The sequence below is a fragment of the Microcebus murinus genome, chromosome 24 (genome assembly GCF_040939455.1).
Source record: "Microcebus murinus isolate Inina chromosome 24, M.murinus_Inina_mat1.0, whole genome shotgun sequence".
In the NCBI taxonomy this organism is placed as follows: domain Eukaryota; kingdom Metazoa; phylum Chordata; class Mammalia; order Primates; family Cheirogaleidae; genus Microcebus; species Microcebus murinus.
The window spans coordinates 23,915,749-23,930,876 of record NC_134127.1 but is presented as its reverse complement, the minus strand read 5'-3'; the positions used below and the strand labels follow the sequence as shown (position 1 = coordinate 23,930,876).

Here is a 15,128-nt window from a genome sequence, read left to right as displayed (position 1 = left end):
TTCCCAAAGCAAATTATCACAGTGTTGACACAAAATTGTTTCAAACCTAGAGAAGACAAAAATCACATGCTCTATCTTTTCTATTAATATATTTGAAAATATTTGTTACCATGTTAAAAGCAGACTTTTGTTGTTGTCTGTAATAATCCATAGTATATTGGGTTAACAGCCTCGTCTTTAGAGGCAGGCTTTAAAACCCACACAGCTGATAAGGGGACAGCAAAGTATTACTAAAACCAACCCTGAAACTACCCTTTAACTTAATCATCCTTTCTTGTACGTAAACTAACAATAACAGCATTTAGAACCAGCCCCCACTTTTCTCTGTAAAGATCCTTTCCCTGAAAACAGTCTTTGAGCTGACTTTCTTCGGATCTAGTTCCCTTGCAACAAATCCAAAATAAAACTACGACATGAGCTCACAATCAATCAAGTAAGTTTACATTAACAATGTCAAAGGCCAAACTAATGTCACAATAGCTATAATTTTGGTTATCTAATACAGATTGTAACATAATCTCACTGGCAATAAATGTATTAGCCTTGAATTCACTGAAATCTTTCACATTTTATTTGCTGAAATTTTCTATATTATTAACTTTTACTAGAAAAGTTTAATGGGTACTAAAATTCCTCATTTAAACAAAGCTTACCAATAATTAAATCTCATAAGAAAATTTCATTGGAATTTTTCATAAAAACTTTCAAGATATGCCAAAAGAATTTCTGAAATACAGACATGCATCATTTAATGATGGGGATACATTCTGAGAAATGCATCGTTAGACAATTTCATTTGTGCAAACATCATAAAGTGTACTTACACAAATCTAGACAGTATATAGCCTATTGCTCTTAGGCTACAAACGTATACATTAGGGGTCCTCAAACTTTTTAAACAGGGGGCCAGTTCACTGTCCCTCAGACCACTGGAGAATGTGGCGCACATTCCACACATGCGCACTGTGGGCCAGGGAGGAATCAGCTGCTAAGCAGCACAGGCAGCAGCGGGCAAAAACACCCGCTGGGCCGGATAAATGTCCTGGCAGACAGCATGTGGCCCACGGGCCACAGTTTGAGGATGCCTGCTATACAGGATGTTACTGTAGGCAATTGTAACAATGGTATTTGTGTATCTAGACATATCTAAACATAGAAAAGCCACATGAAAAATAGAGTATCATAACTTTATGGGACCACTGTCATATATGCAGTCTGTTGTTGACCAAAACATCATTAGGTGGTACATGACTGTACTACATATGGCAAAAGAGTGAAATTAGCAATCCAATAATGGGTATCTTTCTCCTTAGTTATACTGACAAAACAACAGAACTTATAAAGAGGGAAATTATTCTATCTTTGTGGTGATGTAATAGTGCTGTATTTTGATTTGGGTGGTGGTTATACAATCTACACATGTAATAAAATGGCACAGAACTTACACACAGTGAACCAATATCCATTTCCTGGTTTTAACATTGTACTAATGTTATGTAAGATGTAACCAATAGGGGAGATTGGATGAAAGGTACAGTGCCCTCTCTACTATTTTTGCAACTTTCTGTGAATCTATAATATGTTAAAAGGATTATAAGGACTTCCCAGCATTCTAAAGACTCACAATAATCCTATTAAATAGGTACTATTTTTATCCCCATTCTATAACTGGAGAAACAGAGGGTACAGACATTTTAAATGACTTGCCCAAGGTCACACAACCAGTAAGTGACAGAACCAGGATTTGGACATAGGTAGAATTATTGTAAAATTTGAATTTATCTGAAAGTCTGGGCAGCCACTGAAGGATTACAGACAAAAAGTTTGTTTGACAATCAAGTTCACACTTTATTTTGGCAAGATATCCCAGGTAGGAGTGTAGAATTAATGAAAAAAAACTTTAAGCAAGATTAGTTAAGAAACTGATATAATAAGCCAGAAATGATGAAGGCCTGAATTAAGGGAATAACAATAGAATGAAAAGAAGTCAGTGTATATAGAGTGCAAAATCAACTTGACTTTATGAGTGGGTGGGGAGTGAGGACAATTTCAAGGCTTGACTGAGTAGACCCAAGCCAACAGTTTCATGTTTTAACAATAAATACTACCACCTTATCAAAATCTTAAACCAAACAGGTTCATACTTAAGTCCTCCTCATTTGACTTAGCTTCTATAAATGAAAGTTATTGCTGCTTGACAACTCCATACTCATTAATAGGTATACATATGGTAATGAGAGCTATTAAATGTTTTCAATACACCACATATAGACCATCACTAGACATAAGATAAACACAGAGGCAGATAGAGAATATATCCAGTATCCGGAGAGTAGCAATATTTGAATCATAATCAGCATTCTAAATTAAAAAAAAAACTAAATGTCCTTTGAGTGGATTATAATCATTTTATCATCTAAAAGGAAGGAGTCTGGTGTCACCTGTTTTAACAGTGAAAAAAATTAAAATAATTGATCACTTCAAAGCTAAAATCAGACTACTATTAGCTTTTCTTTCTTACTTTGCAAACGTTAAAAAACCCAAAACACTAACCTTATAGGCTAAGGATCTGTAAAATACTGCATGAAGATTATAATAACCACTGGAAAAAATTACTGTAACTTCAACCTTATTACCACTGTGAGGGTAAAAACTATGCTAAGGCCAGGGCCCTTCCAGTAACTAAATGCTCTTGGAAAGTGTCCAAGACAATGTTATAGTAAATTTCCAACTTGTTTCATTTAAAGTTAAAGAAAGCGAGTTATCGTATCTAAAACACTGGTTTAAATAGACTCTAAAACTTTTATATCAAATAAACACACAGAAAATCTTAACTTTGGACCTCTGATGGGCCCTAAGTCCAGTAAGGGCCATATGGAGGATAGCTGCACCTAGGAATCCAAGTCACATATTACTTAATATTGCTAATAACACTATTTTGAGAAAAATTTCAATATTGATAGTTTTCATTTTGACAGAACTATATTTTGGCAAAACCTATTAAAATAATGGGTTATGATGATACTGAAAAATCTCCACAGCTTCTATAAAGTAGACAGCATGTGGTGGTAGTTACTCTTTGGTTTCTAGTTTGAGCCAAAGTTCTGAATCCCCTGCTATTTCTGGCTCAGATTCAAAATTTTTAAGGGCTATATGTCTGATGGATATGTCACAATTTCATATATATACAAATATATACACACACAAATATATATACCACTTTCATGTATATACACACAAATATAAAGGTACATTAACTGTGCTTTCCATTCATAACTGTTTTTTTTAATAAACTGAAGTTCTACTACACTGAGAAGTAAAAGCCAATTGTTAACAGAAAAATCTAGCCAAAGAATAGCAAAGTGAGCTATAAAATTAATTCTGGAAGCCAAAACACTAAATAAAGCAGATTCACAAAACAAACAAAAGCAACATATTTTCAATGAGCACTTTTATCTATAAATATTCACATTTTTAAAGAGTATATCAACTTTCATTTATGACAAATAACATTTACAATAAATGTTTAATTCCCAAAAGAAATAATTCAAGTTTAAAGAGCTGCATAAAAAATATAACAGAAGAGCTATAATGAAATGAACAGAAAACACGAACGTGCTTTTAACAGGAAACATGGCAGCCGTGGGATGGACTGGATATAACGTACAGGAGACTCAAAATGAACAAATTACACATGAATATTCTCAATGTAGTCAACATCTACTGAAAGAAGCAATGCAATTCCAATCAGCATCTGCCACAAAAATTGCCATAAACTGGTGACTTCTATTTTTTAAATAATGAAACAATGAGAAATTAGTTGCAATATATTTTGTAAGTTACCAATACTGAACTATTAAGTTTCTATTAGTAATGTTTTAACTAAAGAGCTGGCACAAATCTGTTCATACAGAGGTAAAAATGAAGCTTTGCTAAAGGCATTTAATGTAAGGCAAAGGCTCCTTTCCTTGAAGCAAATTCGTGACAAATAGTGTTCACTACATGCAGTACACTAAACTAGCAACAGATTAGTTAACAGTTTAGATTTTCAACTTCTCATAATACAGGTGACATGTTTAGAAGTGATCACATTAAAATATAAATGTGTCTTTCACAGATATGGGATGAAATTTTAAGCTGGGCAGGCACCAATGCCCTGGTTTTGTACTTTTTTGTAAACCATATGACTTCCACATGCTGAGAATGTTTTATGCTTTAACCTGCAGTAAAGGCTTTACATCATTTTAATGCCCAGTACTTAGAATGCAACAGAAGCATCCCAAGGAATGCAAGGTATATCTGGTTTACACATAATGATTTTGACCCCACTACTGGTTAGAAAAAGTTTAATGATTGTTTTCCCAGTAAATAACTTTGCATTTCCATAGGGAAAAAAAGAAAGAAAGAAAAGAAAGAGAAAGAAAGAAAGAAAGAAAGAAAGAAAGAAAGAAAAGAAAGAAAGAAAGAAAGAAAGAAAGAAAGAAAGAAAGAAAGAAAGAAAGAAAGAAAGAAAGAAAGAAAGAAAGAAAGAAAATTTGAGGTAAAGGTAGGTGGAAGAGAAAATACTCTTATTTTTCCAGTTCTTACAAACATTTTAGTTTATTTCTAAAATAATTATTAAACATTTTAAAGCTCTATACCTATTACAATATGTTTCAAAAAAACAAAACACCCCATTACTTAGTTACATAGAATTTTTCTCCAGTTTTTGCAAAGTAATGTTTCAGAAGTCAAGATACATGCTTAAAACAAATAATTCTGAAAACCTTGGTCTATAACAAACTAAAGGTTCAGCTTTGGATCAACATATTCTATATTCTAAATTTGAGATTTAGAAGACACATCAATTTTTTTTTTTCTATTCAGGTCAATTGCAATATATATGCTACCTCAGGCTTATAGTCCCCTTATCTGTGTGAATGATCCACAGCAGAAATTTCAAATCAAAGGTTATAAAATATACCATAAAATTGCATGCTATCTCTATGTGGCTTTCAGTTTTTATAGAATCTAAAGGTCCCTTGTTGATAGGTGGCAAATTCAAGAATTGATAAGTATGGAGTCAACTATGTAAATATATTACATTCTTAGCAATCTAAATAGAGATTATGCCAATTTAAGAGTCCATTACACTAAAAAACTGTCACAGAAGAAGGGTTATTGAAAAACTTACATTTCAGATTCAAGGAAGTACAAAATATGTGATCTTAAATTCTCTTAATATAATGTTATCAAATATTAAAGACTGTGAGAAACAAGAGATGTTGCAATCCTCTTTCCTTTTTAACACTAATTGAAAATTGAAAAAAATCAGAATTCAAATTTTCTAAACTTGACATATCTAGCATCTAGCAAATTAGTTGTGCAATTTTAAAATAAGTTTAATGCAAAGTATTGCGATCCTGATGTGAAAATTACTTGCGGCATAAATGCAAAATAACAACAAATACATCTAATGATGCATTTTACAGTAAAACCACAAAAAGCACAACCATATTAGCACAAACTGAATAAAGAGGCACAGGAGGTATTACGTTCATCAGGAAGAGAAATGTACTATGCCAATAAAGGAAGGACTGAAGGAAGGAAGGAGATGTGGAAGGAAGGAAAAGGGAAGGCAGAGGTTTCTATACCTGCAAAATCCCACAGAAATGAACTAGTCACATCACTCTATATGATACGTGAGGTTTTTTCCAAAGCTTCAGCATAAATAAAGACAGCAATCACTTTACACCACTCAACTTTACATAGTGTAGTATCTTTAAAGCCAACTGCATTCTTCCCTTCACTCACCCAATGCTTCTTCACTCTTCCATACTGGCTTTCAGGCAAATGCAAGACAGAACAGGGTGGAGTAGAAGAAAAATGCAAGCAGAGCCTTTCAGCGCATCCCCCCACCCCGCGCCCAAATAATTTCCAACAGTTCTTCCTACTACGAAAATGAGTCGCCCTATCTCAAGATACACAACAGACATTCTGTCTCTTTGGTAGACACACACAGTTGCGTACCCAATCCAGCACTCGCGACCCCCCACCCCACGCCCCCAAATCTTAATTACTTATTTCACGCGAAGACGACAAGATACCTCTACCTACTGTTTTGGGGTGAAGGTGGGTGGAGGACGCCTTTCAAAGTAGCCCCAATAGTGTAACCAAAACACGGTTCCGGAATAAAATATTAAGAAACACTTTTCTTTTCCCACCTATCTATCTACTTCGGGATGCAAAGACACCATCCTCCAAACCACATCATCTCCACAATCCTCCCGCCTGGAGTTTGGGGTGGAGATTTGTCCAGGGGAGGGGGCGGAGGCGGCGGCGGAGCGTGAGCGGGCAATGGGACACAGATGAGTCGCCAGCCCGAACGTCCAGCACCGGGACCTCACGCACGCTTCTCAGCCCAGGCCCAGGGAAAGCTATGACTCTAGCTATCTAACTTCCTATCTGTAGAAATTTCTTCAAGTCGAGCATAGCACACAAATTATACACGTCACACAGTTTGAAACACAGTTATACACCCCAAACAAACCATTGCCCCTCAAAATCACCTCACAGTTTCCCAAACTCCAAACGGAGACACCCCCCCCCCCACCTCCAGGATTCAAACCTTCCACCCATAGTGGAGGAAATCAAGAGAAGAGAGTTGGGGAGCAGTCGACGCCTTTCAATTACCGTCCCCCACAAACTGCCCCACCCCACACCCCGCGCCCGGGTCACCCAGTCGGAAGCCCACTGCTTTCACCCTTCTCTCAATTGGGCCACTTAAGAGACCCATCCCCAGCGCCCGCTCACTTCCTCCCCAAAAATCCTCAAAAAAATGTTTTTAAAGTGAAAAGAAAGAAGTGAGGAAAGAGACTTGAGGTAGTCCGGCTTCAAAACCGCTCGACTCACCTCAGAATCCTCGCTGAGTTCTCTCCGCCCGGCACAGCCCCCTCCCCAACGTCCCAGTACGAAGGGCTGAGGTAGGGAGGAGGGAAAGCGGGAGGGGGAGGGGTGTCTTCCGCGTGGGGCGCCCGTCAGGAGGGGACTGGGGAGGGGTGGAGGCCGGCGCAGGAAGAGGAGAAGGGGGAGGGGAGGCCCCTATCTCCCAGTCTCCCCCTGAAAACCTCCCTTGTCTCAATCACATCAGACTGACTGTCTTTGTCTGGCTGACAACCGCCATATTGATATCAACAGCCCCGCTCCCACCTGCTGCAGCCGGGCATCCCTGGGAGTTGTAGTTCATATCTCCCCTGAGTAAAAGCGTGGGCCCGGCGCCTAAAGGCCCCAGGGAACTACAACTCCCGGCATGGCCCGCGACCGACCGCCTACCCTCAGGGAGGAGGGGAAAGCGGAGCTGGAGCCGTTGGAACTACACATCCCAGAATACCATGGGCCCCAGGCCCATATGGGGGACATGATATCATGCTGGGGTGGAGAGGGAGGATGAATTGGCGGCGGGGATGAATTTGAGCGGACGGAAGGAGGCGTTCAGAGAGGAAAGGGAGGAAAAGGAAAGACGACCACAGTTCCCATCATGCCTGGGGAGGGGAGAGTATATCTCCCATGATTCCCCGGGAAGGGGCGTGAGGACGAAGAAAGACTGCAAGTCCCGCGATGCTCTTGGCGGGCAGGTGCCGGAGATTGAACCGGAAGACGCTTCCTGGGTGTATGGAGTTCAGTGACTGTTTTTGAGCAACCAAAAGTCCAATATGAAACTGGTGAGTTTTCGCTCTTAGTTCAGAGGGCAAAGGTGATGCCATATTCTTTTGTACCTCTTCGTTTCCATGTTTGCCAGGGAACCGTCGCACAGGAGGGGTGGCAAAGTTTGGGAACTGGGATGGGAAGTGGAGTGGGCTAAGGAAAGCTGCTTTTTGTCGTTGAGGTTTGAATTTCCTCTCCTGTCCCGCCCCCCCGACCCCCATCTGCCAAGAAGTCTTTTTCACTCATTGGCGGGTTCATTTGTTCAGACAAGAGGTTAACTCTGTCACATTTCTTCACCCACGAACTAAGGTTGGGCACTATGAATTAGGTTTGGACTTTTTTCTCTGCTTCCACGTGAGTGTTATAATAGGTTGTTAACAACCTCTTTCTACTCGATTGGCACTTGAGTAGCCTGTCTCCCTACCGTTACTGAGACTTTGGTTAGATACGAGCACAGAGTAGAAAATACCCGGCAGAACCAATCACTTATTAAGTATTCTGTCATATAGGCTTCTAACTGCCCTTGGAGTTAAGAGAAAGACGAGTTCAGGGTGTGATCTTGGAGGATTTGAGTGTTAAACCCCGCGTAGGATTTGGGAAGTGTAAGGTATTCCATTTTAGGACTTTAGAGATTGCATGAGCCAAGGTTAGATGAAGAATGCTACTATCTACCTGGAGAAGTCTGCATCACAAAAGCTTCTTAGATGTTTATTATGAGCCATTTTACTCTCATCGTGCACACAGATCCAACAAGTTTATTCCAACTCTATTAAAATGAGTAATAGCGGAGAGTAGAAAAGCAGGTGTGAGTTGCTGTTTCTCAGCCTTTTAAAACTCATGTTCCTGCAGCCAATTTATTGTGAAGCTTTACTTTCTGTAATTTTTATACAAAAACAAAAGGTTTATTTTTTTCCGTTTATATGGTTATTTATGCTTTTCCAAAGCACACAACCCACCTGCCCCCATTTGATAATCAACCGTGCTAGAGGAATACACTCTGCAAAGTCATCCGTTTTCTGAGAAGTCAGAGAAAGTATTAAAAGTGGATTCAGCTCCAAAACTGTCTTCATATGAAGCCATTTATGTAAGGGGAAGAATACAAGTCAGTAAACCTTGAGAATAGCGATTTGCCTCTGGGTCAATGTGCTAAACTGTTAAAAATGCAGAATTGAAAGTCATAGCACTTACCCTTAACAAGCATACAATCTAATGAAAAAGAAAAGCAAGCGGAGATTATAATTCACTGTGTTCCTGGTAAAAGAGAGGCATATTTAAAGTGCTTTGGGAATTGAGAGGACAGATGATGACTGGGGAGATGAGGGACAGCTTTCTGGAAAGGTGACTCTTGAACTAAGAGAAGAATAAGTATTAAAGAACTATAAGAAGAATAAGTAAGTCAGGGCCTTCCATGAAAAGGGTTTGTTCAGCATATTGGAACCAAGGAGCTTGTTACCTTAATGGCTGGTACACAGACCCTGTGTCCTCAGAATAGGATAAATCACATTCAGTGTGTTTGGTTTAAGAAAGGGATTTATGAAACAGTTTTTCCATGAAAACTCGTTTGTGAGGGTATCAGAAAACCAAGATTTACTTTACATATACTTTGGTTTGCTTATAAAATCCTCTTGCTTAATTTATTTAGAGATGTAAAAGCATGGAAGAGAAAAAAGGAAAAAAGTAGAAATTTTTTTTTTCCATTAAGAACCAAAAGATGCCTCTAGGAAAAGGAATTATTCTATTGATACTCTTTCCTTCTTCACTTTCAAATCATGTATTACATACTAAAACTCATTTGGTGGTTGATAGATAAATCTGAGGACTGGGTGCTGTGGCTCTCACCTGTAATACCAGAATTTGGGAGGCAGAGGCGGGAGGATCACTTGAGTCCAGGTGTTCAAGATCAGCCTGATCAACAAAACGAGACCCCATCACTACAAAAAATTTAAATATTAGCTGAGCGTGGTGGTGCACAGGAGGATCGCTTGAGCACAGGAGTTTGAGATGTAGTGAGTGATGATCAGACCATTGCACTCCAGCCTGCATGACGGAATGAGACCCTGTCTCTTAAAAAAAAAACAATCTGTAATGCAGAATTCCTATCAACATAACAAAGTGGTTTCAAAAGCATTGTTGCTCAGTGAGTTAAACTTGTGTGTCATGCCTCCCAAAGGATTGGAATAAATACTTCTGTGGCCTAAAATTTTTAATTTTGTGTACTGATTTAGGAATGTTTGGTAGGCTTTTAAATTTATATTGTGAAACAAAACTACATTTTATGGAGTATATTCTTGTTTTTGAGATCAACTTTCCAAACCATCCCTCCCCTGTACAACTTATGACCACATCTTGTTAATTCTACTTCCTAAATGAAGGAATCTTGAATAGGTTCTGTTTCTCTCCAGTCCCCCTAATACTGCCTTTGTGTGGGGTCTTTATACTTGCCACTTGGATTGCAACAAGACTGTCTAGCTGGTTTCCCTCATTCAATCTTAACCCTCTTATATCCATTCTCTTCTCTGAGTTAGAAGTTGTTTAAAATTGCAGAATTCCATAAAACCCTCTCAGTAGCTTCGTTTGCCTTTATATAAAGTCTTAGTCTTCAGTTGGTTGACTTGGCCCTGAGAATATGACCCAGCCTAACCAGAGCTCCGTTCTCTTTGTTCCAATTATATCAGACATCTTCTAGTTCCTTGAACTGACCCTGCTTTTAAAGTCCTCTGGAACTCTGAATATGTTCCAATGGAGACTGGGCATGGTGGCTCATGCCTATAATCACAGCACTTTGGGAGGTGGAGGCAGGAGAATCTCTTGAGGCCAGGAGTTTGAGACCAGCTTGGGCAGCATGGCGAGACACTGTCTCTTAAAAAAAAGAAAAAAGGTCCATTGCCTGCCTCACTCTTTTTTGCCTAGCTAATTTCTTCATATATTTCAGGTCTCTGTTTAAATAGCATTTCTTCAAGGCTTCCTTGAATTAGGTACCCCTGTCATATGCTTCCATGGCATACTTCCTATCTGTAGCACATGTAATTATCTTTTGTGTCTGCCCTCCCACTTGTAGACTCTATGTATTCCCAAAGCCTGCACATAGAGTGACCCCACTAAATAGTGACCCAATAAATAATTTCTGAGGGGTTATCAAGGCCTGTGAATACTATTGGCAAAAGATTAACAGGTGAAGTTAAACAAAGATCACAATAAACAAGCCAGAACCAGTGGCTCACTCCTTTAATCCTAGCGACTCAGGAGGCTGAGACGGGAGGATTGCTTGAGACTAGCCTGGACAGTGTAGCCAGGCATGGTGGTGCACGTGTGTGGTCCCTGCTAATGAGTGATACCCTGTCTCTTAAAAAAAAAAAAATTACAGTAAACAATAAATGTTACAGTAAAAAATAATTGCTACATTTTATAGAGCAATTACTATGTGCCAGAGCAGTGGGCTAGGTATTTGTTATAAGTGTCCCATTTAATTCTTTGATCTACGTGATAGTATTCTCATTTTACAGATAAAAAATGCAAGCTTTGGGGAAATGACGTGGCTCAAAGTTACATAGATTCAAAGTGGTAGTGCAAGATCTGAACCCAAGTCTCCCAGACTCGAGAGTCTGTTGCTTTAGTGAGTGCAGGGACTGTGGTAGTATGTATGCTAGGTTATCTCTTAAAGTAAAGCACACACCAAGAGAAATTTTATTCAAGGCTGTTTTAAAAATTAGCTTTAAATGTGAGTTTGGTTCAATTCAGATCTTTAAAAAGTTTATTGATTAAAAAAAAAATGAAGTTTGGGAACTCTCTTGATAATTCAAAGGGCCCCATAGCAGACCATACCAATTGAGTGCTAAAGTTAGTCTTTTTTGTATTGTCCAAATTTAGCTGTGTGATACCATTTGTAGTTCTCTAACTTTGTACATCACTGTCTTGGTGGCTTTTCACACACAAAAAAACAATGGATGCCATTTTAATGTAATATTTGAATATCTCCTTAGATACCAACTCAAAGGATTTTTTTTTTTTTTTTTTTGAGGCAGAGTCTCGCTTTGGTGCCCAGGCTAGAGTGAGTGCCATGGCGTCAGCCTAGCTCACAGCAACCTCAAACTCCTGGTCTCAAGCGATCCTGCTGCCTCAGCCTCCCGAGTAGCTGGGACTAGAGGCATGCGCCACCATGCCCGGCTAATTTTTTCTATATATATATATTAGTTGGCCAATTAATTTCTATTTTTATAGTAGAGACGGGGTCTTGGTCTTGCTCAGGCTGGTTTGGGACTCCTGACCTCGATTAATCTGCCCGCCTCGGCCTCCCAGAGTGCTAGGATTACAGGCATGAGCCACCACGCCCGGCTCATGGATTTTAATAACTGCCTATATAACTCAAAGGATTTTAATAACTGCCTATATTTATAATATGCAGTATTTGGGCAGATTTATTTAACTGAGGAAAAATTCATTGGCATTTTCAATTAACCAGAATCATTTTAGAAAGAACAGGAAAATTAGAAGAAATGTGTCTTCTAAATCAGCACATTTTAGGGCATGTTCTTTCATTAGCATAGATTGAGCCTAATGGGGTACCCCGATGGCCAGTTCAGTTAAGGATAGAAACTAGAATTCACCAGGGTCCCTGTCAAAAGACCATAGAACAAAAAATGCTGAGTACATTGGCAGAAATTAAGTTTGAAATATCATGGCCAGGAATCTAGCCATTTAAACAGGTGAAGATTAAAGCGACTAAAATAGTAAGAAACAATTCAAGAATGCAGCATGTGTATGTACTTCTATAGATAGTCCCAGAGATGGGGCAAATCTAGCTTATTCAGTCAACAGAGATTTATTATGCAACCACAGTATACCCTTGGCATTTGAAGTCTTAACACTTTCCATTTTAACCATTACATTTGACCTCAGAGATCTATGACATGGAATTATTTATAATTTTGCTGAGGCACAAATTTGAATGTGACTTTAAGATTAATGATAATCCTTTGTGAGTAAGCCTGATTGCCTCAGAATCCATGGCTCTCTGCAGAGTTATTGTTGCTCTTTTGTCAAAGGTCTGAAAGGAAGGTCGTTTAAATGCTTGTTATACTATACTTATTGAGTTTAATACCAGAAATTATATGCTGTAGTTGTATTTACAAATTTAAAAACTTGATGCCATGAAATGTATTCAGTGGTCTGTGCTCCTTTGTGCAAAATGCTGTTTCATTTCTATTGGCTCAAACTTTTAACTTGCCATTTCTCCTGGGAAAACAGATGGAGCAAAGAAATGAATTCATGACTGTTCCCAGTGGAAGAAAAGTAAAGCACCAAGTTCAGTTGTAGATTATATAGGTGATCTTTGGTTGAAAGGGGCAAAACCATCCCCAAGGTCAATTTAACAAATCATTAGAAAGGGGTGTGGTCAGTCCTCACGTTGGATCTGAGAGTATTGGATCTCTCTCCAATTTACTTAGTTGTAGAATCCTTTTGGCTTCCTGGAATTTGGATCAAGAACAGAAAATCTCTTCTATAAATTACAAGCATTGAAAATTTTACCAGTGTTTGATTTCAACTATTGCCATAAGATTGTTAAAATGTCAACCTGATTTCACTCTTTTCTGTTTCTCTTTGCTGGTTGATTAGAGTGCCCTCATGTGTCTTTATGATGTAATGTCATTTCAAGCTTTTGAAAGGTCATATTTTCTCACAACTTCAATATGATAGGTTTTTTCCTTTCATGATTTCTGCTAACTCTGAAAAGCCATGTGTGACATAAGGCCAAATTACATACCTGTTCAGTAGTGCTCTGCAATAAAAATGGATATTTTACTCTTGGGCATTTCACAGTCCAAAACTGTTTCTCTGAAGATTAAATCTACCAAGGTAGAAAACTATACTGATGACAGATTTTTTTCAATAATAGGTAATGGAATTAAAACAATTAACTTGTGGTTAATCAGCAAAGCCAGAAGGCTGTGCTACTAATACAAGCATTACAACACATTACAACACATTACTCATATTTTAACAGCAATAGCACATTCGTTTTGTGATTGGTTTGCTCTGAGTACTTGAATCCTTCTGCCATTTGCTGTGGTCAACAATGTGTATTTGCAGAATGGCTTATGGTGGCTAAGGGTGCAGCATGGCCCCCAAACTCAGTAAAACCTAGCCATTCTGCATGAAAAATTTGCTCCTGGCTTGCTAAACACCAAGAGGAGTATAGACCTAAACCAACCCTCAGATCTCCATCATCATTCATTTATTTACTCAACAAATCTTCCTGAACATCTCCTCTGTGCTAGGCATTGCTCAAAGTACTGGATATATTGCAGTGAACAAAACATTTATTCCCTGCCCGTACAGAACATAAAGGTTAGTGGACTTACTGTACAAGTCAGACAATGTTGCAGTGAATGTCCTGATGTAGAGATATCACTGGGCACTGGCTCAAGTATTTTTGTAATGTAATGGTCAAAAATGTATTTAATTGTATCCACCAATAGGCCTTCTTAAAATTTTATCATATAAAGCCAAATTGCTCACTAGTTTTCCATCATACCATTAGTATATGAGACTGCATTTCCCTGCCCTTGAATATGATGCTGTTTCTTTACTCTTACACTTTGTCTTCCAAATGTAACTGTCTTCTTTCATCTTTCCTCACACCCTCTCTGTCTACTATGTATGGACTTCGGCCATATTTAGTAAAATGTCCCTAGAGTATCGATTATAGATAGGGGAAGATGTAGCAGAAAGGGGAACAAATTTCTTCAGATAAAAACTTAGTGACATAGAGTCTTTAAAAAGAAGCTTGTAAAAGATCTATGGTGTTTCTTTGAAAATGCTGGGCATGGATGTAGGCATTAAGCTGAGGGTATTGTGGGATCAAACAGATTGGAGAAGCAGCTGGGCAAGTGTGGGTAGGTAGCAGAGGAGATCTCCCACACTCCCCAAAAAAAGGATGGCCAGCGAGATGAAGCTAGGAGTTGACACTTCAGGCAGGGCTAAGAAAGGGGTGGATGTCAGAATTTGCAGAGAACATGAGAAAAGGCAAGAATGGGGCTGGACGTGGTGGCTCACGCCTGTAATCCTAGCACTCTGGGAGGCCGAGGCGGGCGGATTAATCGAGGTCAGGAGTTCCAAACCAGCCTTAGCAAGACCAAGACCTCGTCTCTACTATAAATAGAAAGAAATTAATTGGCCAACTAATATATATAGAAAAAATTAGCCGGGCATGGTGGCACATGCCTGTAGTCCCAGCTACTCAGAAGGCTGAGGCAGTAGGATTGCTTGAGCCCAGGAGTTTAAGGTTGCTATGAGCTAGGCTGACGCCATGGCACTCACTCTAGCCTGGCAACAAAGTGGGACTCTGTCTCAAAAAAAAAGGCAAGAATGGGAACAGGGAAGACACCAGGAGAAAGCCCTTCAGTGAACAAGACTAAGAACTGTGTGGTGGAACTTTACTGTGAGAA

General features: G+C 38.9%; 2 protein-coding genes across 17 annotated transcripts in view; one reads left to right on the top strand and one right to left on the bottom strand.

Moving 5' to 3' along the window:
* The window catches only part of HMBOX1 (homeobox containing 1), a 149,404-nt gene extending 142,219 nt beyond the window's left edge, over positions 1–7,185 (bottom strand). For all 16 annotated transcript variants that reach the window (XR_012914676.1, XM_075997142.1, XM_075997148.1 and 13 more), the window contains exon 1: positions 6,892–7,185. The gene's annotated coding sequence lies outside the window, so the exon portion shown is untranslated. The remainder of the gene's footprint in view (positions 1–6,891) is intronic.
* Positions 7,186–7,541: 356 nt separating this feature from the next.
* The window catches only part of INTS9 (integrator complex subunit 9), a 90,435-nt gene continuing 82,848 nt past the window's right edge, over positions 7,542–15,128 (top strand). Inside the window, exon 1 of the mRNA XM_012775435.3 lies at positions 7,542–7,700. Within this exon, the coding sequence (XP_012630889.2) occupies positions 7,692–7,700 (9 nt within the window). The 5' untranslated portion in view covers positions 7,542–7,691. The remainder of the gene's footprint in view (positions 7,701–15,128) is intronic.